The sequence below is a fragment of the Tamandua tetradactyla genome, chromosome 18, assembly GCF_023851605.1.
Source record: "Tamandua tetradactyla isolate mTamTet1 chromosome 18, mTamTet1.pri, whole genome shotgun sequence".
Taxonomy (NCBI): domain Eukaryota; kingdom Metazoa; phylum Chordata; class Mammalia; order Pilosa; family Myrmecophagidae; genus Tamandua; species Tamandua tetradactyla.
The window spans coordinates 78,229,148-78,253,523 of NC_135344.1; the positions used below are offsets into that span (position 1 = coordinate 78,229,148).

The 24,376-nt window shown below is 40.1% G+C and overlaps 1 protein-coding gene across 14 annotated transcripts in view; it reads right to left on the reverse strand.

Annotated features, from left to right (window-relative positions):
- The window catches only part of LOC143662379 (uncharacterized), a 53,499-nt gene that overhangs the window by 14,190 nt on the left and 14,933 nt on the right, over positions 1 to 24,376 (reverse strand). Inside the window, exons 3-6 of one of the 14 annotated variants that reach the window (XR_013165320.1) lie at positions 23,596 to 24,347; positions 13,861 to 16,754; positions 13,038 to 13,081; positions 745 to 1,971 (exon numbers count right to left, since the gene is read on the reverse strand). Coding sequence is in view for 5 of the 14 variants with exons in the window: in XM_077136080.1 (XP_076992195.1) it covers positions 11,969 to 12,153; positions 13,038 to 13,081; positions 16,493 to 16,863 (600 nt within the window). In the remaining 9 variants the exon portion in view is untranslated. Of the gene's footprint in view, positions 1 to 744; positions 1,972 to 8,307; positions 18,609 to 23,595; positions 24,348 to 24,376 lie in introns of those variants that run through there. The other 13 variants (XR_013165322.1, XM_077136083.1, XM_077136082.1 and 10 more) reach the window with 13 other exon arrangements.

Genomic DNA, 24,376 nt, shown 5'->3' on the forward strand with positions numbered 1-24,376 from the left:
TGTTTAAGTCTTTTTCCCATTTTGTAATTGGGTTGGCTGTCTTTTTGTTGTTGAGTTGAATAATCTCTTTATAAATTCTGGATACTAGACCTTTATCTGATATGTCGTTTCCAAATATTGTCTCCCATTGTGTAGGCTGTCTTTCTACTTTCTTGATGAAGTTCTCTGATGCACAAAAGTGTTTAATTTTGAGGAGCTCCCATTTATTTATTTCCTTCTTCAGTGTTCTTGCTTTAGGTTTAAGGTCCATAAAACCACCTCCAGTTGTAAGATCCATAAGATATCTCCCAACATTTTCCTCTATCTGTTTTATGGTCTTAGACCTAATGTTTAGATCTTTGATCCATTTTGAGTTAACTTTTGTATAGGGTGTGAGAGATGGGTCTTTTTTCATTCTTTTGCATATGGATATCCAGTTCTCTAGGCACCATTTATTGAAGAGACTGCTCAGTCCCAGGTGAGTTGGCTTGACTGCCTTATCAAAGATCAAATGTCCATAGATGAGAGGGTCTATATCTGAGCACTCTATTCGATTCCATTGGTCGATATATCTATCTTTATGCCAATACCATGCTGTTTTGACCACTGTGGCTTCATAGTATGCCTTAAAGTCAGGCAGCGCGAGACCTCCAGCTTCGTTTTTTTTCCTCAAGATGTTTTTAGCAATTCGGGGCACCCTGCCCTTCCAGATAAATTTGCTTATTGGTTTTTCTATTTCTGAAAAATAAGTTGTTGGGAAGATACCTTTTTTACAGTTACAATATCACGTGCTCCTTCCCCTCTGTTTGGCTAATACCTTTTTCTGCTATCCCTTCTTCTTGGACTCCTCTTATAGGAAGGGGAAGAAGAGTGGGGAATACTTCTTTACTCAACCCTCCCCCCACAACATGCACACCTCAAACCCAGGTTTATGGAGTAGAACAGTCAGCTAACTAAAGCAACTATACCTATTCATATACCTGTGTCATTCACATCAAGCTGTCTGGCTGTCTCAGAAGATGGAAGAAAGAAAGCAGATCAGGAACATAAATAACAAAGGTCATTGAACAAAAGTCATGTTTCTTTTGAGTCAGGTGGTTGAAGAGTAACCCCAGTAGCCTATATACCAAAGACATGGAAATTTCCTGTTCCCTAAGTCTGGAGATGGAAAAAGGAGCCTTCAGGACCTCTATGGAATTCCACTGAGGCCCTGCTGTGAGGTGGGTAGCAGTGCAGTTCTAGCTTCCTGCAGGATGGGAAAGGATTCCTGGGGCAGCTAGCAACTATTCCTCCTTAATAGAGACATTTAAATCCATGACTATGAATGCATGGTCCCATCACCCAAAATTCTTCTTCAAAATTTTGTGAAACATGAAGCTACTTGTATCTTAAGAATTATAAATTGAGGGCAATTCTCAGGTGATATTAATGAAAATGTGAAGAATGGGTATTGATTTATTTTTCTTTCTTTCATTGTTTGATGTTTGGTGTATTAGTTTGAGGAATAAAAAATTATCATGAAAGACAGTAACTTGAAAAAAGAATGTATTTTATTCCCCTGGAGGAAAGGACCTTCCACTCAGAATTGGCACCCCCACAGCAGAGCTTTGAAAAATTAAATGATCTGCATGAGGGTGAGGCTCTTGAACCAGCTTGCTGGGGGAGCCACAGGTGAATGACATACACATTGTACATTTTCAGAAAAGCACACTTGTCTTATTGTGGGTGGTCTTTGGTCTTTCTTGAAGCCCATGTCTCTACTGGGTCTACCCTGTGATGCTGAGTAAATGTCCCACATGGTGAAGACACAAACCAGGGAGCCCAGGGCACAGCAGTTCATTACCTTTGGATGGAGGCACATCCAAGGGACTAGGCCCCCTTGTGATGGTGTGAGAGGCCTTTCTGCCTCTGGCTAGTTTCTTTGTGTCCAAACAGTCTGAGGGCTCACAAAATTCCCTCTTCTTCTTAGGTTATGGGTACTGTCTTCATAGCCTGCAGGGATGGTGGAACAAAGGGTGTCAGGAAAATCTCTGGCTGGAGCAGAGGTCCTCTTCCCTAGGTCTGAGGAGTCCTCAGCCCTTCTTCTGGTGGACATGTTCTAAGGTGGAATTAGGAGTAACTTCTGTAGGAGCCAAGGGTTAATAGAAAACCTGTGGAATTTATTGAGAGTGACTGGCTTCAGAGTGGCCTTGGCAGTAAAGTGTGGAGACTGCTATCTGCTTACTTGGAGGACAGTCTGAGAGGGACAGAATGTTTGTTTTTTCTTAAGCCCCAAAGTCTTTTTAGCTATCTCTTGTATGTAGGGAGTAATATACTGAAAAGCAGGCTTGGTCAGCAAAAGAGCTGTGAGAAAGGATATAAAATAAAGCAGCTGAAGCTCTTCGGGGCTGCAGTCGTCCTGTCTGTCTTGTGTGTCTGTGTGTATTCATTTCGCAGGGTTGCTGAAAGATTGAAACAAGTGGCACCCGAATAGGGACCTTTCATCACTGCACAGGGATCTGGCCCAGTTCGCTGGAACATTCAACACTACGGAACCGAAAGGGTAAGGCACCTCCTCGAATTTGCGAGGGAATTTTGCGCCTCCTTGAATTGAGAGGGACTTTCGGATATATGTTTTGTGTGTCATAATGGGCAACTCACTGTCAGTGGAACGGGAATATTTATATTTACTCAAGGGATTGTTACACTCCACAGGAGTGGAGGTTTCTGATGCTTTGCTTTCAAAACTTTTTAAGCATATCTCTCAGAAATGTTATTGGTTTTGCTGTCAGCATAAAGTTCAGCTTAATCTTACGGACTGGAAAGAAGTAGTTAAGACTTTGTGTGAACATCATCAGAGAGGGGACACTATGGAACTTAAGTTATGGACATTGTGTAGTGTGATTAATCAGTCTTTTCAGTTACTGGAACCTGCAACTCCTTCTAAACTGGAGGGTTCCAATGCTCCTTCTTGTAGTGGCAATGACAATTGTGAGGAAGTGCCTTTAGATTCTCATGGAGTCTCTGTATCTGTAGCATGTCAGGTTGACTCTTTTTTTCTTGAAGATTCTGATTCTGATGATGAGGATCCTATTCCTCTAGTAGCTGATCGATTTTCTAAAGGTTTAAAACTAGCTGAGGAGGATGATGCTTTTCCCCTTCTCCCCCTCCTGTGACTCCTTGCTATCTCACACTCCATGCTTTCCCAGCCACAGTACAGGCATCAGCACCAGCACCTTCCCCTGTTTTAAGACGTCAGACTTTTATTTTCAATAATCCAGGACCAGGACCTCCACATTATTCTGAAACGGCTGCTGCTTTTCCAGATCCCCATTTTGTTTTCCCTATTATCCACCAGCCTCTTGCTGGAGGGGGTCAACAAGTTAACTATACTCCTATTCAATACTCTACATTATGGGAATTCAAAAAGGCCCTAACAGAATATGGGCCTCAATCTTCTTTTGTTCTTGGTTTGCTGGATGCCTTTTCCAATACTAATTTAATGATTCCTATGCATTGGGAACATTTGGGTAAAGCAGTTTTAGGTTCTTCACAATATATACAATGGAAGAGTTGGTGGTTGGATGAGGCTAAAATGCAGGCTTCTTTAAATGCTGCTCAGAATCCTCCGGGTCCTACTCTTGATCAATTAACTGGACAAGGTCTATTTGCTACTATGAAGAATCAGGCTGGGTTGGACAATCAGGTTTTAGATCAAGTGAAAGCAGTTGTTTTAAAAGCATGGAAGAAAATTGTAAATACTGGAGAGACTACCTTATCCTTTGTAAAAATTATACAAGAACCCAATGAGCCTTTTGCTGACTTTCTTGCTCGATTGCACTTGGCTATAGATCGTACTATTGGCTCCACAGAAGCTGCCAATATTTTATCACAACACCTTGCTTATGAGAATGCCAATCCTTCTTGTAAAAAAATTTTAGGTCCTTTAAAGGCATAGAATGCTGGCATTGATGAATGTCAGGGCTTGTAGTGGTGTAGGTAGCCCTGAACATCATGCAGATGTTTTTGCTGCAAAATTGGCAGAATCTCTTTCCAAGCAACTGATTTGTCATAAATGCAGTCAGCCAGGCCATTTTCAAAAAGATTGTGTAAAATACAGAGGGGCTAATGAATGAGGGTTACGTCTTCGTCCTCCCCTAGGCCCTTGTCCTAAGTGTAGAAAAGTTTATCACTGGGCAAAAGAATGTAAAAACAAAGGTGCCTTTTCTAAACCACCACAAATGGCTTTTCAACCATTTTCCCAGAACCAGGAAAACTACCCACAGGGCCCAAAACCTTGGGGCCCCCATCCAAATACAAGGTTATAATTTTCGGTCAGCGATGGGATGCAACATCTCCTTATGCACCCCAATCCGTAAATCTTATTCCAGTTTCTCAGCTGTATGCCGCTACTAAGGACAGTGCTGCAGCTGACCTTTCTGCTTCTCGTACTGTTTATTTGGAACCTAACCAGGGTATTGTACACATTCCTACAGGAGTTTGCAGTCCTTTACCTTCCAGTTCAGTAGGACTTTTATTTGGCCAAAGTAGTTCTACCTTGCAAGGCCTTATTGTATTTCCTGGCATTATTGATCCAGATTTTACTGGAGAAATTCAAATCATGTGTCAGGCACAGTCTCCATTAACTGTACAAACTGGACAACAGATTGCTCAATTACTATTAATTCCATATTTCCCTTTCAAATCTCGAGATGTGGAACAAACAGGAGGATTTGGTAGTACTGGGTCTCAGGTTTTCTGGGAAACAATGATAAAAGATGAACGACCTGCTTTTACCATTATCATACAAGGTATAGCCTTTGAAGGCTTGGCAGATACTGGTGCTGATGTTTCCATAATCGCTCAAAAACATTGGCCTCCTTCTCGGCCTTGTCATGCTGTTTCTATCAAACTTACTGGTGTTGGTTCTCTTGGTAACATTTTTAAAAGTAATGACTGTTTATCTTGCCGAGGGCCAGACGGTCAATTAGCTGAGTTGTCCTTCTATGTTGCTGACATCCCTATTAATATTTGGGGAAGAAATTTGCTATAACAATTTGGAGCTTTCTTAACTATTCCACATTTATCCAATTCTGTTAAAAATATGATGCTGAATATGAATTTTAATCCCTTGGCCTCGGAAAACTAGCAGCCACTGTTTCATCTCCTCAAGCGTTACCCCTTACTTGGCTTACTACAGAACCTAAATGGGTGGAACAGTGGCCATTGCCTTTACCAAAGCTTGAGGCTTTACGTATTCTTGTTCAAGAACAATTAAAATTGCAGCATATTGAACCTTCCACATCTCCTTGGAATTCTCCTGTGTTTGTTATCCATAAAAAATCTGGAGCATGGAGATTTTTAACTGACTTGAGAGAGGTTAATAAATGTATCCAACCTATGGGACCTCTTCAACCTGGGTTACCAATGATACCTGAACATTATAGTATCATGGTTATTGACTTAAAAGATGCTTTTTTTTAGTGTTCCTTTACAACCTCAGGATAGAGAAAAATTTGCCTTTTCCGTCCCATCTCTCAATAATGCTCAGCCAGTGCAGAGATTCCAATGGAAGGTACTCCCTCAAGGTATGATTAATAGTCCTACCTTTTGTCAGGAATATGTGCACAGAGCACTATCTTCTATAAGACAGGAGAATCCTGACATTCTTTTATTACATTATATGGATGACATTTTATTGGCTGCTCCCACTATGGAACTTAGAGATTCGTATTTTTTGAAGCTGAAAGACACACTGTCTCAATGTAACCTTATTATATCAGAGGAAAAATTACAAAAAGATCTACCTTTTTCTTATTTGGGATTTCAATTACAATCTGGAATTATCTCTCCCCCAAAAATTCAACTTTGAACTGATCAGTTAGTCACTTTAAATGATTTTCAAAAGCTTCTGGGGGACATTAATTGGATTCGGCCTATTCTTGGGATTCCTACTCACAAACTGCAACATTTATTTGCTATCTTAGAAGGTGATAAAAACTTAGCAAGCCCTCAGAAATTAACTCCTGAGGCATTACAGGAATTGCAATTTGTTGAACAGCGCATTTCAGAAGCTCAATTACACCAACTTAATCCATATATGCCCATTAAATTATATATGTTCCATACACCTCATACACCTTCTGCCTGTATAGGACAATATGATAGGATATTGGAATGGATCTTCTTATCTAATAAGTTCTCTGAACTTTTAACTACTTATTTAGATAAAATTGCCTTCTTGATCTACAAAGGCCGACGTCGACTCTAACATTTAATTGGTAAAGATTTTGCACTGATCATTACTAAATTATCCCATCTTCAAATTTCTCAAGCCATAGAGATAAATGAAAATTGGCAAATTGCTCTGTCAAGTTTTTCTGGTCAATTTGACAGTCATTATCCTTCTTCAAAATTATTTTCCTTTTTATAGGAAATAATAGGATCATCCTATTATTATTTCTAATATTATCAGTTCTTCTCCTGTTGTTGGTCCCACAGTTTTTACAGACGCCAATAAACAATGTGCTGGGTATTGGTCTGACAATAAATTTAAAGTGTGCCCTTCCCTGGGAAAATCTGTCCAACAAGCAGAATTGTGGGCTATTTTCATGGCATTATCTGATTTCCCTGATTCTCCATTAAATATTGTTTCAGATTCCTCTTATGCAGTGCTTAGTGTTACCTTGTTACCACAAGTCTCGCTTCCAGTTATTCTCTCCACCCCTTTATTAAAATTATTTGCAGCAGTACAATTGGTATTACTTTCCCGTGCATATCCTGTTTTCATTACTCATGTCCACTCGCACAGTGGATTGCCAGGTCCTGTACATGAGGGCAATGCAGCTATTGATTCTGTTCTTATCGGTTCAGTTCAAGCTGCACAGCAAGAACATACTTTACAGCATGCCAATGCCCTAGGCCTACAACAACGCTTTAAGCTTACGAAACACCAAGCTCGGTCTGTTGTCCGTGCTTGCGATATCTGTGCCCAGTATAATCTTCCTACTCTTTCTCCCGGGGTTAACCCTCGAGGCTTACAAACTAATCAAATCTGGCAAATGGATGTCACGTATTATACCCCATTTGGGAAATTCAAATTTATTCATCATACTATTGATACATTTAGTCATTTTCATAGGGCTTCTGCACTGACGAATGAAAAAAGTGACTCTGTAATTTCTCATCTCTTAAGCTGTTTTGTTGTAATGGGATTGCCTTCTATTATTAAAACTTATAATGGGCCTGCATATTCATCCTCCAAATTTAAGACCTTCTGTACTCAACATAATATCATTCATGTCACTGGTATTCCTTAGAACAGTCAAGGCCAAGGCATCATTGAACAGGCCAATCGTACTCTTAAACTCTATTTGTCTAAACTGAAAAGGGGGAATAGAATGGAAAGGCCTCAGGATTTGTTACATAGGACGTTATTTACGTTAAAGTTTTTAAATTACTGGTCACAATCTAAGAGTACCACTGCAGAACAACATTTTGCCTCAAAACCTCAGGTTGTAAAATTGGAAAAGAAAATTTGGGTGAAGAATCATGATGGTAATTGGGAAAAAGGATTGTTGCTACAATTGGGGAGAGGTTATGCTTATGTCTCAGTAGGTTCACAAAACCTTTGGATACCGACTCAATTGATCAAATGGTAGTCATGAGTGGAAAGGAAGATCCTCTCCATCTGTTGACGCAAGGAGCCTCTCCTTCCACATGGGGTCAGCTGAAGAAACTCACTCAAGAAGGAGAAAAATTTGTGGTGTCATCTGGACAAGTTCTTAACCCTTCTACTTTATTCCTGGCCATACTTGCTGTTGTATTCTGCCAGTGGGCCTATATTCCTAACCCTCCACTACTACAAGCTGTTCCTTGGGGAGATACTGATATCTCAGTTTGCACTAATGACACTAATGTATTTCCTTTACCTTCTTGTAATCATTTGGATATTCATCCCACTTGCTAAATACTAGTTCCGTCTTTAACTATAGTGCTTATGCACCTACCGTTCCAATTTGTTTTGGAAATGAAACTTTCTGTCTTAACTATTCTCATACTGCTTTTGCTATGCACTTAAATCACTCTCATCTTGCATCCCATGCTATTCTTATGTCTAAGAATATTCTTATGTCTAACATGGGTCGCCTTTCATGTTAAAGCTGAACATATTTCTGATAATGAAACTGATTACGATACTTCTTTGCCTCCCTGTGTACTCCCAAGTATTGATTGATCTCCTGATCGTCACCTACAATTAGTATGGCAAAAATGTTGAGGACATCATCATTCTATATTATTAAAATATGGCAATTTAACTGTTCTTGATTGGAGCCCTCATGGACATTTTTTTTTTTTTTTTTTTTTAAAGGAAAGACAGAGAGAAGGAAGGAAGGATAGAAGGAAGGAAGGAAGGAAGAAAGGGAAACATTTTTAAACATTTTCTTGTTTTATTGTATTCTGTTTCTCCGTTTTTGTTACATGGGCTGGGGCCGGGAATCGAACCGAGGTCCTCCGGCATAGCAGGCAAGCACTTTGCCCGCTGAGCCACCGCGGCCCGCCCCCTCATGGACATTTTGAAACTAAATTTGGCCATATTCCTCTTAAATGGCATCGTCAGGGAAACAATTTAAGTGCAGAAGCTAATGAAACTATAAATTGGAACGAAGGAGGACTGTCTCCATCCCTTCCTCGGCCTTTACATAACTTGTATTATCAGAGTCCCATTTGGAAATTAGTTGCTTCTAAAGAATGCATTTTGAATTGGGTAGGAAATATGTTTTTTGATCATACCAATCCTCAAAATCCCATTTCTATAGTGCTCCACAAAAACACCACTTATTATATTCAGTCTTGTGTCAGATATCCTTATTTACTTCTGGTTGGAAATTGGAATTTGAATGGAACCCTGCATAGGGTCTTCTGTAATGATTGTACCTTATTACAATGTGTGAATTGTACTTGGTGGACCTCACAATGTAATTTTACTGAGAAATGTAAAGGCATGGTCGTGAAGTTGAGACCTGAACTATGGATAACTGTTAATTTGTCTCGACCATGGAGTGAATCTGCAGGACTAACTTTCATTTATAAGGCTGTAGAAATGTTATTGCATCATTCCAAATGATTTCTTGGAACTCTCATTACTGTTCTGCTTGGACTTGCTGCTGTGTCCACTACTGCTGCTGTATCCGGAATTGCACTGCAAAATGGAATACAAACTGCTACTTTTATAAAAGACTGGCATAGAGACTCTCAAGTGTTATGCAGCAGCAACAAGAAATAGACAATCAACTTTCTAATGTTATAGAAGAATTGCAATATGCTGTGAAATGGTTAGGTGATCAATTACAACTTGTAACTACTCAATTAAGATTGAAATGTGATTGGAATACTACTCAATTTTGTATTACACCTTTTAAATATAATCAGAGTACTTGGAGTTGGGAAGAGGTGAAACAAATATTTCTAGGTCATGTAAATATGTCTAATCAAGTGCATCTATTAGAAAGAAAAATTTCTGATACTTTTTCTAAAGAGTTACCTGATCTTATAAATGCTAATATCATACAAGGTATCTCTAGAGGACTGCAATCCTTGAATCCATTAGGGTCAATGAAAACTATTGTATCTACATTGCTTGGAAATTCTATTATGATCATATTGCTTTTTTTATGTTTGTTATAGTCCTCCGCTGCTGGCAGTGAAGGAAACAGCAACAAAAATTAACTGCTTTGATGACTACTGCTCTCTTTCATATACGAGCTCAAAAAGAATAAAAAACAAAGGAGGATAATATATGGCCTGTTTCCAAAGCCAGTTTCCAAATTGCTGTTTTTTGAGGATCTAAGTTGCTGTTACATGCAACTGAAATTGCTATCACATGACCTTGGTAAGAAACAGTTGAGATGTGCACTCTAGCTGGGAGGACTGGCTATCCTCCCAGAAGGAGGTGTACTTTTAATAAACATATCTAGGTCCCAGGAAGCTCCTCTTGGTCCCTAGCCAGTTCCCAGAGGACCCAACTGGGCCCAGTCATGTAAGCGGATTAGAATTTGTTAAATGTCTTATGTATATAAGAAACCAAACTTGTAATTGTGAAAATTGTTTTCTATTCACTTGTCTCCAAGCATTTATGTTGCAGGAAAATGAGATTATTTTAGCAGCAAGGAAAAGAAGAGGTATGCTGTTGGTGCAGATGTCAGGATCTTAAAAATCCTCTCCAAAAACAAAAGCTCTCAAACGTATTGTTTGAAAAGGCTTTGACCTCCTCCCCTAAATAAACTATAGCTCTTGACTGGTAGCCAATGATGGGTAAGACCCTTCCTTCAAAGCTTAAGGGCAACCTAAGACAGGCACAGTCACTGAGCAAAGCCATGCTAACAGTATGATTCTTGCAAAACTCTTGGCTCCCCTCCAGAATCAAAGTCAGAGAGCTTGACGGGTAGCCAGTGATGGGTAAGACCCTTCCTTCAGAGCTTAAGGGCAACCTAAGACAGGCACAGTCACCTCGACTTATAAAATAAAAAAGGGGGAAATGTAGGAGCCAAAGGTTAATAGAAAACCTGCAGAATTTATTGGGAGTGACTGGCTTCAGAGTGGCCTTGGTAGTAAACTGTGGAGACTGCTATCTGCTTACTTGGAGGACAGTCTGAGAGGGACAGAATGTTTGTTTTTTCTTAAGCCCCAAGATCTCTTTAGCTATCTCTTGTATGTAGGGAGTAATATACTGAAAAGCAGGCTTGGTCAGCAAAAGAGCTGTGAGAAAGGATATAAAATAAAGCAGCTGAAGCTCTTTGGGGCTGCAGTCGTCCTGTCTGTCTTGTGTGTCTGTGTATATTCATTTTGCAGGGGTGCGGAAAGATTGCAACACCTTCTTCTTTCAAAAGTATAGGCAATATGGTCTTATTATGGTGCTTCCTTACAAGGAGAAGCTTAAGGAGCTCCTGCTTCCAGAGGCTGCTTCTCCTGTCCTCCTTAGGCTCCCACTGGCTGAGCAGCTGCCAGGTCCCCACAGGTCCCCCCTGTGGGCATGGCAATGAAAGGCCCCTGAAGCCACCTAGCTGACTTCAGGCATACTTCAACTGGACAGGCCTGGAGCTGGGCCTCTAAGTTCACATGGACTCTTTGGTAACCCCCAGTAAGGGGCTTTACTGGCTGACAAGATGGCAGCCCAGAGGGTGCATGTTAGTCACCCTCCCTGTGGGGTGTGGTGCCACTGGCTGTGCAGGGGTGGGAGGTGGTAGAGGGCAATGGTCCTGTGCACCCCTGCAGGTATCATATTCATCCCCGATGGGCAGGGTGGTTTTGGCCTGGCTGATGGTGGGGGGAGGGGTCCCAGGATAGGAGGGAACACTGATGGAAGGGAGGAAAGGACCAGTGGTTGGAGTGGAGGAATGCCTCTAGAGTGTTCTGAGGGCAGAGAAATGGGCAGAGGGAATGGCAAAGACAAGGACAGGGAGAGGGTGGGCAGGGTCAGGGCCAACAAAGGCTCAGGTGGTAATGAGCACTCGAGGGTTGAAGATGAGAAAGAGGGAAACAGAGGGAGTCAGAGAGGAATGAGTCTGGTGCCACCTGCGGTAGAGATGGAACAGCTGGTGGCAGGTGGAATTGGAAGGACAAGAAAATGGGAAAAGAGGTGCAGGGCAAAGGGAAGCCAGGAGGCATGGGTGAGGAGGCCCTCAGGGTTTGTTGGGAAAATGGAAATGGGAAAGTGGGAGCCAATGTGGGAGGGGTGACCATGGAGTCAGGGATAAGGTCAGGGGTGAAGGTGAGAAGAGTGGTAGGGAGGGGGAAGGAGGAAAGGAGAGAAAGGGAGGGAATGAGGGTGGACAAGTAATAACCAAGATGATATCCAGTAGGGAACAATGGGCTTCCCCAGGCACCACCTGGCAACATATAGTGACATGCAGCCATATTCCAGGGGCCTCCAACAGAGGGGCAGCTGGTTCAGTCACTGGAGGAAATAGTGAACTGGCAGAGACATGGAGAGAGCCCACAGCTCCTGGTATTAATAGCTGAGGGTGTAAAGGTAACCTGGAGCCCAGAAACTGAGCTGCCAAAGGGGTTGCAGATAGAATAGTGTCCTCCATGAAGTACCCCTGCAGCAGATGGTCATCCTGGGTAAGTGGAAAGACCCAGGGATGACAGGTGTCTCTGTGGTCTCTGGCCAGTCCAGGATGCTTGCACAGTGGGCTGCAGGAGACAGGAAATAAAAGATTCAGAAGAGGAAGGAGGGGGACCATAAGCCCCAGCAAGCCTGGCCAGGGTTGGGGCTTCTGGCCCACCAAGTCTCAACACATTTCTTGCATCCCTGTCTTTCTAGTAGACATTGTGCCTGCACCCATGGCTTTCTCATACATTCTTTTCCTGTGTAATCCCCCCTCTTATCTACCCTAGACAGCTCTGGGACTCTTGGATAGCACAAGTCAGAAGGGTGAGCAGGAAAGAAGAAGAGATAAATCACATTTTCCAAGGAGGACTCAGGTCCTGTGTCCCTGTAGATCCTCCCTGGCAAGTTCTCCAATCTTGGAAATCAGGAGACTGGGTTTCATGTGATGGAGGATTCAAAACACCTTCCATGGAGCTGCATGTCACAGGCCTTCAAGGAGACTCTTGGAGGAATAGATTCTAAGAGCCCCAAGTTTGAGTTCACAATGGCAAATGGTCAATGGAAACCATGGAGGGTCTCACATGTTTAATGTTTTATCATTTATCCAGTGATCTCATATTAATTATATCATGTGATCCCACAAATATTTGAATTAAACTGAAAGTGTCCATAGCAAGCACTATAGTTCCTGCCTCTTAATCCAAACTATATTTGCGTCACTGCATTTCATGTATGCCCCATATCCATCACCTTAGTTCTTTCCTTCTAAGCAATGGTGGAGCAGGTTGTGAACATGTCCCAAAGTTGGGTGTCTTTCCTGTGACTCTGCTCTCTGGGGCCTTTGCTTTCTGAGAGGGACTCACTCCAACACCTGACATCCTCAGACAGTGCAGTTGGGTGGGCTGTCAGGGATTGTGAGACATGGTGCAACACTTGGAGCAGGCGTTCTGGAAAAGCAGAGCCTTACCTGTCGATCCACCCTCTCTCTCTGTTCTTGTCTCTGCTCTGATGCTGAAAAACCAAGAAATAAGGAATATAATTTCAATCTCTCCTTTCAAGGAAACCTTCATAACCTCCTTATCTCTGAATAATGTATCCTTTGTATATTGCCTGTTAATCATTTTTAAGTGAGTTAATTCCTATCTATTATCATTTCATCTTTAAATAACACAAATATTTATTTTCTCAGTGAGATCATTAATTTTCTCAGGAGCCCTTTTTGTTTTTTGGTCAGGAGTCCTCTTTTGAACAGGGCACAGAATCTCAATTCTCCAGGAGCATATGTGCTCTGTACAACATGCTGCTCCTGACCTCAGAGCTTGCTCAAGAACATCTTTTCAGAGCCTTCCAGAGGCCCAGTACTGCTCTCCATCTCAGATGAACACATAGAACAGGCTTGGCCAAGAGATACCTGAGGTGGGATCAGGACAGTGAACAAGTATTGAGTGGCTCACTCTGGATAGCCTGAATTCCCTAATATCACATCCATAGCCACAAAGAAATATGTTTGGGAATTTATTCTCCAACCTTCTGCCACACTCACCTGGAAGGTTTTAAAGCTTGGATTGAATCAATAGCCCCACTCCAATATCTCTCCACCTGACCTGTTCCTGACGTGAATAGTATCTTCACTGAGAGATTTATACTAAGCTGTCTCTCTGGGCCAACATAATGGATTTAGGAAAGTGGGATGTGGGACAGGGGAAAACTGTGGATCTCTGCTGTGGACTGGTCTCAGGGTCCCTTACGTTGTTGGAGTCTGAATGTTGCTCAACTCCCTGGAACATTACCTTCCTCTGCCTGTAGTGGAGCCACAGGGTAAAAAGTCCCACTACAGATAAGTGGAGGAAGAGAGATCCCAGTTCCCACATGGCTCAACCACAGGCTACTGGGGCTGCTTGAAGTTTAGAGAAAATTTTTCATCGACCACAACGAAGAGTTGCCTCTGGCAGTTAGGTACCAAGAAAGCACCCTGAAGCCAAGGACTCCAGTTTGACATCACAGAGCTTAGAAGAGCCACAAAGGTGCACTGGGTGGGGGAGGGGATACCCAGAGGAAGGTGCCCCCACTGCCCATCCTCCTGCCACCTCATTTCTCCTTTGCCCCCACTGACACTCCCTCCTCCCAGACTTTACATCTCCACATTTGTCTTTGGCTTCCTATTTTCCAAATCTACCCTTTATAGGTATAATTTTAGTGTAATTTTCCATTTTACTTAGTACAGAAATATCTAGTAGCCTCTATACTCTTTCAACAATTCCACACTCCTCAAATATGTGGATTTCTCCCAAGAATTTTGGGTAAAACTTTTTATTTATACCTGGAAGCTCCATTTCTCGCAACTCTACTGCCCCTGGATAATTTTTTTTTTTGAAACATCTCAATTTATATCAGAGTTTCTCTCCACGTCTACTGTTGGAATTTTGGGTGTGATGTTTGTTTTTTGGTAGCATTTTTTGTTAGATATTTCCTTTAGGGTGAGAATTTACTAGAATGGACAGATCCTTTCTCTCTCTGCTTTCTCCTGTATCAATTCATTCACCATCATCTCTTTTATCCAGAGAGGTTAAACTTCAAGCTATATCCTTCTATGTATTTCCCTTAACATCAGGAGGTTTCTCTGTTTTATTTATTTATTTTTTTTAAGTTTCCTCACAAACTCTGTGGTGTTTGTTTATCACTTGAGTTTTTGAAGATTTGATTGAGATACATTCACTTAGCATACATTCCAACCAACGTATACAATCATCATCTTCAGTATCATCACTTAGCTGTGCAATCACCATCACATTCAGTTTAGACCATTTTCATTGCACCAAAAAGAAAATTATCAGATAGACACAAAAAAGCACACCCAAAATATCCCATATTCCTTATCCCCCTATTAATAACCCCTAGTATTGGTTTGGTACACAAGTTAATGTTGATGAAAGAATTTTAAGGGTTTTACTGTTAATTATAGTTCATGGCTTGCAATAAATATTTTCTCCCCATATACCACTCTATTATTACCTCTACAGACAACTATGGGAAAGATTAATTGATTCATGCAAGGACTTTTTAAAATTTGTAGTGTTAATTGGTGACATACATGACTCTAAACAACCACCTTCAGTGAAATGCATCTACAATACATAGTAGCAATCCCAACTGACTGGGGTCTCTAACCCCTAGTACCTTACAAGTGGTTTCAAGAAGAGTCCAGTTCTCATATAAATTCTTCGGTTTTCACAGCAATTTTTTTAGGTGCTCAGTAAGTATTTGTGAAATAAAAAATAATGAAATGCAAAGATACTTTATTTGGGAAGCATTTATGGGTTCTTATTTGGAGCAGGAGATGAGGTGCTATGAGAAACAGCAGACATGGTCCCTGCCTATGGGAAACTTTAAAATATGTTGAGATGTCCATGGAGAGCAGCAAGCTGGGAGCCACATAATTGATCCTGCCTTTGGCCTGCCATGTCATGAGCTTCAGTTTCTTTGGCTCTTAAATGGGAATAATACTCACACAGTGTTCATCTTTGTGGCTCACTGAGGGATGGAGGGAAGAATGAAGGTGAAAGGTTTTCTAAACAAACCATGAACATAAGATAAGGTCACAAGACAGAAACGACTTGAAATTAAAAAAAAACAAGCAAACAAGTTTTCTCCTGACCTCCTTAGCCTGTATTTTTTTTTGCAACTCCCCCCTCCGCCATAGGGATCAATTTTTAATCAGAGGTGGCTCATTTTAAGAGATTGAGATGTTTCTTTCTTCACATAGTCTCCAAGCTCTTGCAGAGATGGTGCGAGCCATTGATGGCTTCCTTTGGAACAATTTGAGAAGGAGTGTGCTACAAGAGTCTTCTCTCCTTACTTTGTGACTAGCTCTGTTGGCCTTTTGGTCCTTCAGAGCCATTTCAGAGGCTGGTGGACTCTCCCTTGTCTCTGAGTGACATTGGAAAAACCACCCTCAACTTGCTGGTGTGTTTGCCATGAACAAAGTCTCTGTTTCTTTCCTTCTTTTTTTTTCAGTTTCCTTTTAAGAGAAGTTATTCTCCATCAGGAACAAAAAATAATTGCTAAGGCTTCAGATGGTCTGCACAAATCATACAGAAACAGACAACAATTTTCTCAGAAATAAATGTCAGGTAGTTTTTTGGCTTATAAAATAACAACACTCACCTCCAACATTTAATAGTGCTCCTTAGTTTATGGGGAGCTTTTATATCCATTTTTCTTGAATTCTCAAAATCACCCTTGAAAGTAACTTCTACTGTTATCTTTGTTTTACAGAGGAGGAAAGTGGGACTGCTAAGAAGATTCATAGCTAAAAAGACATTAGGATCACCCTTTAAATGGGCAAGAGAAACTCTGAGGATGCTTGCGGAACCTGTCTCACTCACACATCAACAGCTAGGTCATTTCAAGGATGAGTCTCACCTGTTTTTGTAAGTGAGTCTTGCAGTTGTCACTCGAAGGGTTCCTGAGATCACCTGTCCTATGGTGAGCAAGGATCCCCTTACGGTTGGTGGGAAGGGTTTATTCCAGGGTGAGATCACCTGTCCCATGGTGAGCAAGGCTCCCCTCACGGCGGTTGGGAAGGGCTGTATTTCAGGGTTTTCACTCATGCAGGTGCTGCTCTCAGTCAGCTGAATGAGAACCTCAGCCAAGATCCTGGCTTTCATCATGAGTCTTGCAACTCCTGTAAAATATAGAGGGATTTTTTCCTTTGTTGGTTTCTGTCCCTGTTCACAATAACACTCCCTTGACATAACCTCTGGGTTTGTGCCATTTTCATCAAGAAGGCCCATGCCTTGGCAATTCAGATCCCCCCATTATCTAATTTTACTTCTTTTAGTTTGCATTCTCATCAGTTCCTTTTTTGCACGTCTGGGATTCTCTTCCTGTGGAATTTGAGCAGGTTCTGGATTCCCAGTTGTTAGGAAATCAGTATTCAGGGCAGGAACATTTGAATTCTTTGCAAGAGACACTGATGGAAAATAACATTTACTTTATGCCACTTAAACATAAAGGGGATATTTCTAGGATCCAGAGAGCATTTACTTTTCAGCTAGTTGGGTTTTTTTTTTTTTACTAAAACAATCATTATATTTTTTACTTCATATTCAAGAAACTATATTTATTTGGAATCTGAGCAAATAGCTCAGTCTTTATTGTTAGTAAATACTCATTGTCCAATTCCCTCAAATTATAATGGAAACAAAGCATTTTCCATTTTAATTATTGACAGTTTCCTTCTTCTTTGATAAACACGTGGAAAAATATTTTTCCACTCACCTTTGGCCCCTACCATTCAACACACCAAATGTGATCAGAGGGGAGTCTAATTCACAATCAGTCTCTCCTGAACCAACCTGGAGTCTGCTGCTCTGTGGGCAGAATCATAAAATCTGGTGATTTCTGTCATGAAACAAAGCTGGCAGAGAAACGGCAACGAAAAAATCATTTTCAAAGACTGCTAAGTGTGAGAACTTGGCCAGGTTTCAAAGCTGCTTTTTTCATATTTTTACTTACTATCAAACGGGCAAAGTTGTTAGAGTCGCAACTATATAAGAAGAGTGAGTAGAAGGGAGCAAACATAGCTACTCATTCCTCCTCTTTCCTCATAGAGAAAGCCACAACTTTGATGGTCAGTGCAGCCCTCCTGTGTAGGCAACTTGACAGGTCAAAGATGCTGAGATGTGGGCTTACTGCCTTTACTAACAGTAGACTGGAAGAGATTCTGTATCAGCCCTCAGGTCTAAACACTGTCACAAAAGGCAATTTCTTACAGCATCATGGGGATATTTCTGCATCTTATTCCATGCTCCTGGTTAACGGGGTGCCAGCTGGTTATCACCTGCCAAATGAATAAACTGAGATACTATCCTAACAAATTTTATGTAAGGGATTCTGGGATCTATTTTCCTCAAGAGCTTTGTCAAAGGAAGGTGTGATTTCACTACATGGTATGGAGGAGAGAGCATAGGAAAAATGTCAGAAGATTGTTCTTGTCCTTGCTAAGGATGCCACTTTGGAGGAGCTAATTAGCTTGTCAAAGCCTTGTTTATTTTATTTTGTTTGTTTGTTTTTGTAATTTTGTTTTTCTATAATGAGAATAACCATAAGGATTATGCTTTACTCCCCATGAGATTGCTGGAAAGGATGCATATCATCACTAGCACAAGTTAAGTACCTGTTAATTCCAAAATGTGTATTGATGCTAGCTTTGGTATTATTGCCTCTGTAGACAAAAAAAATAGCCATTCCAGATATAAGTATCATTTCTTCCTCTATGAGATTAGCAAAGAAATTTAATGTGATTCTCAGATTTAGCAGATGTTGACAGTGGCCTTCGTAATATCTATTCTTCCCTTCTCATCTTTACTTATATAATCTTCAGTTTGATTAGGGTAGCAATGAGTAGTTAAAAATATCTGCTTCCTCCAGTTGTCTTCTCAGGGCTGCTTATAGACACTGATTCTGGGCTAAGGAACATAAGAAAAGCCAAACAAGCAGGACTTTAGGGAAATCCATTGATCTGATGTATATATATATATATATATATATATACATATATATATATATTTTTTTTTGCATGGAGGCACCGTGAATTGAACCTGGGTCTCTGGCATGGCAGGTGAGTACTCTGTCACTGAGCAATCATCACACCACCCTATCTGATCATTTTTAAAAGTCATTTGTCTCTAGCTATTTGATCTCCCTCCTTCTTTATTTCTGTAACTTAGATGCAAAGTCATGAATGAAACAACCATTTTTGGAAAATGACAATATAAGAAATGGATTAAAGATTGAGAATTGGAAAGTGAGATGGTGTCTGGATTGCTGAAAGCATCGTTCAGACAGCCAAATCTAGATTTCCTGATTGTGAGACAAACTGTTGTAGTGCTAAGACAATGCAGTTGGGTTACTAATGCCTGCAGCAGATTGCTCTCTCAACTGGCATGATGACGGCCCTGCTCCCAGTCCAAGTGCAACTAAAATGGGGAATATACACAGTAGAAATCCTTTTCTCTGAGAGTAGACTTGTCACCAGAATCTGCCTTTTCTTCTTCACTCTTAATCTTTACTTAGCTCTTTCTGTACTGTGTCCAGATTTTAGTTATTTCAGCAGAGGTATTGGTGTAGTATAATAATCAGCAGTTGTCAGGAAAAGTATTTCCTAACAGAGTTTAAAATTTTATTTATCATCTATCTTCCTACCTACCATCTATCCATCCATCTCTCAACTATCTGTCCTGTCTATCTATAGCTAACTTTTTATCTGTCACCTGTCTACAGAGTTCTACTATTATGCTGTTTTGAAAACACATGTTCCAAACAATTGATATGTTAGGGATTGATCTAAAAGGAATGCAGATCTCACATTATTTTATGTGCCATCTCATGAGCAAGAAATAGTAGGTGAACCTATAAAACTGCACCCAGCTGCAGTGAGTCGGTGAATGTGTGTGCATACACACATGCCCCTCAAAATTGTATTAGCAAGGACTTCTGGAGAAGATGGCGGCTTAGTAAGACGCGCGGGTCTTAGTTCCTCCTCCAGAAAAGCAACTAAAGAAACAGAAACAATACGAAACAGCTCCCGGAGTCACGACAGAGACCAAAAAGACAGCGTACCCCATTCTGGAACAGCTGAATGGGCAGGGAGAATCTGCTGCGGTGAGATACCCGAGGGGCGCGCGTTTTCCCGGCCGGGGCGGCTGGCGACTGGGGCCCCTCCACGCACGTGGCTCCCCGGTCTGACTGGGAACGTTGGATAGCAGGGCCCTCCCATCACGCTTGGCGTTTCAGGCCAGCTGGGCAATTAGGACCGGCACTCTCCCAAGCCGCGGCGGCCGGCGACCCCCGCCTCCACGCGCAGTTTCCCGGGCCGACTGCCGTGCAGACAGATGAGCGCCACGAGCGCCACTACTGGGCAGGAAAAGAAAAACAGAGCCCAGAGATTTCACAGAAAAAGCTTTCAACCAGCTGGGTCCCACACCCAGGGAAATCTGATCAAATGCCCAGACACCAGCAGAAAATAATGGATGACGCTCGGAAAATTGAAGATATGGCCCAGTCAAAGGAACAAACCAATAGTTCAAATGAGATACAGGAGCTGAGACAACTAATGCTGAATATACGAACAGAAATGGAAAAACTCTTCAAAAACAAAATCAATAAATTGAGGGAGGACATGAAGAAGACATGGGCTGAACAAAAAGAAGAAATAGAAAATCTGAAAAAACAAATCACAGAACTTATGTGAGTGAAGGACAAAGAAGAAAAAATGGAAAAAACAATGGATACATACAATGGTAGATCTAAAGAGACAGAAGCTACAATTAGTGAACTGAAGGATGGAACATCTGAATTCCAAAAAGAAACAGAAACTATAGGGAAAAGAATGGAAAAACTTGAGCAGGGGATCAGGGAACTGAATGACAATATGAAGCGCACAAATATACGTGTTGTGGGTGTCCCAGAAGGAGAAGAGAAGGGAAAAGGAGGAGAAAAACTAATGGAAGAAATTATCACTGAAAATTTCCCAACTCTTATGAAAGGCCTAAATTTGCAGATCCAAGAAGTGCAGTGCACCCCAAAGAGAATAGACCCAAATAGGCGTTCTCCAAGACACTTACTAGTTAGAATGTCAGAGGTCAAAGAGAAAGAGAGGATCTTGAAAGCAGCAAGAGAAAAACAATCTGTCACATACAAGGGAAACCCAATAAGACTATGTGTAGATTTCTCAGCAGAACCCATGGAAGCTAGAAAACAGTGGGATGATATATTTAAATTACTAAAAGAGAAAAACTGCCAACCAAGACTCCTATATCCAGCAAAATTGTCCTTCAAAAATGAAGGAGAAATTAAAACATTTATAGACAAAAAGTCACTGAGAGAATTTGTGACCAAGAGACCAGTTGTGCAAGAAATACTAAAGGGAGCACTAGAGTCAGATACGAAAAGACAGAAGAGAGAGGTATGGAGTAAAGTGTAGAAAGAAGGAAAATCAGATATGATATATATAATACAAAAGGCAAAATGGTAGAGGAAAATATTATCCAAACAGTAATAATACTAAAAGTTAATGGACTGAATTTCCCAATCAAAAGACATAGAATGGCAGAATGGATTACGACCCAGCAATACCACTGCTAGGTATCTACTCAAGGGACTTAAGGGCAAAGACACAGACGGACATTTGCACACCAGTGTTTATAGCAGCATTATCTACAATTGCAAAGAGATGGAAACAGCCAAAATGTTCATCAACAGACGAGTGGCTAAACAAACTGTGGCGTATACCTACGATGGAATATTATGCAGCTTTAAGACAGACTAAACTTATGAAGCATGTAATAACAAGGATGGACCTAGAGAACATTATGCTGAGTGAGTCTAGCCCAAAACTAAAGGACAAATACTGTAAGGCCCACTGATGTGAACCGACATTCGAGAATCAGCTTGGAATATATCATTGGTAACAGAGACCAGCAGGAGTTAGAAACAGGGTAAGATAATGGGTAATTGGAGCTGAAGGGATACAGACTGTGCAACAGGACTAGATACAAAAACTCAAAAATGGACAGCACAATAATACCTAAGTGTAATGTAACTAGGTTGGAACACTGAATGAAGCTGCACCTGAAATATGGTTTTTTGTTTGTTTGTTTGTGTGTTTGTATCTTTTTTTCTTGTTTTTTTTCTTTTTCCTTTATATATATATATATTATTAGTATTATTATTTTAATTCTCTTCTCTATATTAACATTCTATATCTTTTTCTGCTGTTTTGCTAGTTCTTTTCCTAAATCGATGCAAATGTACTAAGAATTGATGATCATACATCTATGTGATGATACTAAGAATTACTGAGTGCATTTGTAGAATGGAATGATTTCTAAATGTTGTGTTAATTTCTTTTCTTTTTTTGATTAATAAAAAAATTTAAAAAAAAATTGTATTAGCTACTTCACTTAATTCGTGTATCTTATGAGTCACACACTTTCACATTTGGTGTTGCAACTTTCTGTATGATTTCAGAGAACTTTCCTTCCACCACTTCATAATAACACTGCAGCCATTCTAAGCCCACTTCCCCAAGCAAACTATGTTTTATCAAGATAAAATCCATATTTACTGTAGCCTCTGTGCATTTTTTAACCATTTGCATGTAAAATTTTGCTATTGTTTTTCTTAGATTCCTATCTTTTTTTATTTGTTTTGTGTTTTTGTTTTTTGTATGCTATATAGCAGGGTGACATTTCATTCTTTTTCCATATGAGTATCCCATTATTGCAGCACCATTTGTTGAATTTTGTTTGTTTGTTTGTTTGGTTTTCTTATTTGTTTTGCTTTTTGTTTGTACATTGATTTGAAAGGAGGTATGGACCCTAGAAAAGTCATGTTTTAATCAAAATCCCATTTTGTAATGGTGAAATAATTCCTATTCAATACTGTATGTTTGAATCTGTAATTAGATAATCTCCCTGGAGATGTGATTTAATCAAGAGTGGTTGTGAAGCTGGATTAGGTGACAACATGTCTCCACCCATTTGGGGGGGTCTCAATAATTTTCTGGAGTCCTATAAAAGAGGAAACATTTTTGAGAAAGAAAGAGACTTGGAGAGAGCAGAGAATGCTGCATCATCATGAAGCAGAGAGTCCATGAGCCAACATGGAGATGAAGAAGGAAAATGCCTTTCAGGGAGCTTCATGAAACCAGAAGCCAGGAGAGAAGAAGCTAGCAGATGATGCCATGTTCACCACATACCCTTTCAGCTGAGAGAGAAGTCCTATGTTTGCCATGTGCCTTCTCACTTGAGAGAGAAACCTTGAGTTTCATCAGCCTTCTTGAACCAAGGTATCTTTCTCTGGATGTCTTTGATTTGACATTTCAATAGACTTGTTTTAATTGGACCTTTTCTCAGCCTTAGAACTGTAAACTAGCAACTTATTAAATTCCCCTTTTTAAAAGCTATTCCATTTCTGGCAGCTAGCAAACTCAAACAGTTTGTTTTTTGGGAAGTATGTGGAAAGGGGAATCCAGATCTCCTACTTTGCAGGTGAGAATTCTACCATTGAACTACCCATGCACCCCCTTTTATTTGTTTTTAATGTGCCACTGATGAATCTTCAATGTTGTGCCCCTTTACTCCATTTTCTCCATTTAGTCTTATCATTTTATTGCATGATTTTGCATATTATAGTGATTTTAAGGAGCACATATCTTGCATATATGTATATATTGAAATAGACAATAAAAGTACCAATGTGGAAGTGCATTTTAAGGATGGCATACAATTGGGATATCTGTTGTACACATCATTTTGCAATTAAGTTGAAAGCACAATGGCAAGTTTACATTTTTTAATAAGGCTATATTGACTCAAATTTGTATATATATATATATACATTACCTTTCTTTACAGAGCTGATGTTTTATATGGTAAATGATGAAAGCATTATTGTTTTGGTAAATCAGTATGTAAATGAAGATGATGCTACTGGCCATTGTTTAGACTTGAAAACTTTACCTCTTGTCAGGTAAAAATCTCCATGGATAAATCTACATCCTTTTAATTGGTCCTATTATTTTAAAGAGACCAGCCTCCTAAAAGACAAAATTATAAAATTGAAAATTTTGTTTCCAAAATCTCATATTTTAGGTCCCTAGAATTGTGTTTTCCTGTGAACATGCCAAATTATGCTACCTTGGAAATCTCCTTACATTATAAGCTATTATTTCTCAATTATCTCTCTGCAGACTAGCATGATGAATTTAAGTTTCTCATGCTATTCTTCCCCCCATTTTCTCTCTCCTCAATTAAACTAGTTTGTAGCATACTATTGTTCCTTTTTCCTTGCCCTCCTGATTCTCTCTTTCTCACTCCTAAGATATGTGGAAGGGAATACAGGACCCCTGTTTTCAAAATCACTTAACTTGAACATATCTCATAGTTAAATACATTCATTTTATTAACATTGCAAATTTCATACAGTAGAAGTTAATTATAGATAGCATTAATAGAAACATTTGCATTATATATTACAGTATGCAAGGCGCTTGAGCATGCTATTTCTTGAGCCTTACATCAAGATAAGGAAGTATCTAGGTCAGGTATTATGATTCCACCAATTTTTTTATTTTTTTAATTTAAAATTTTTTTTTAAACATAGCAACATGCAAACATGAACGTTCTTACCATATGATCTTTCCATTATTGGTATATAATCAATAACTCACAATATCATCACATAGTTGAATATATTCATCATATGATCATTTCTTAGGACAGTTGCATCAATTCAGAAAAA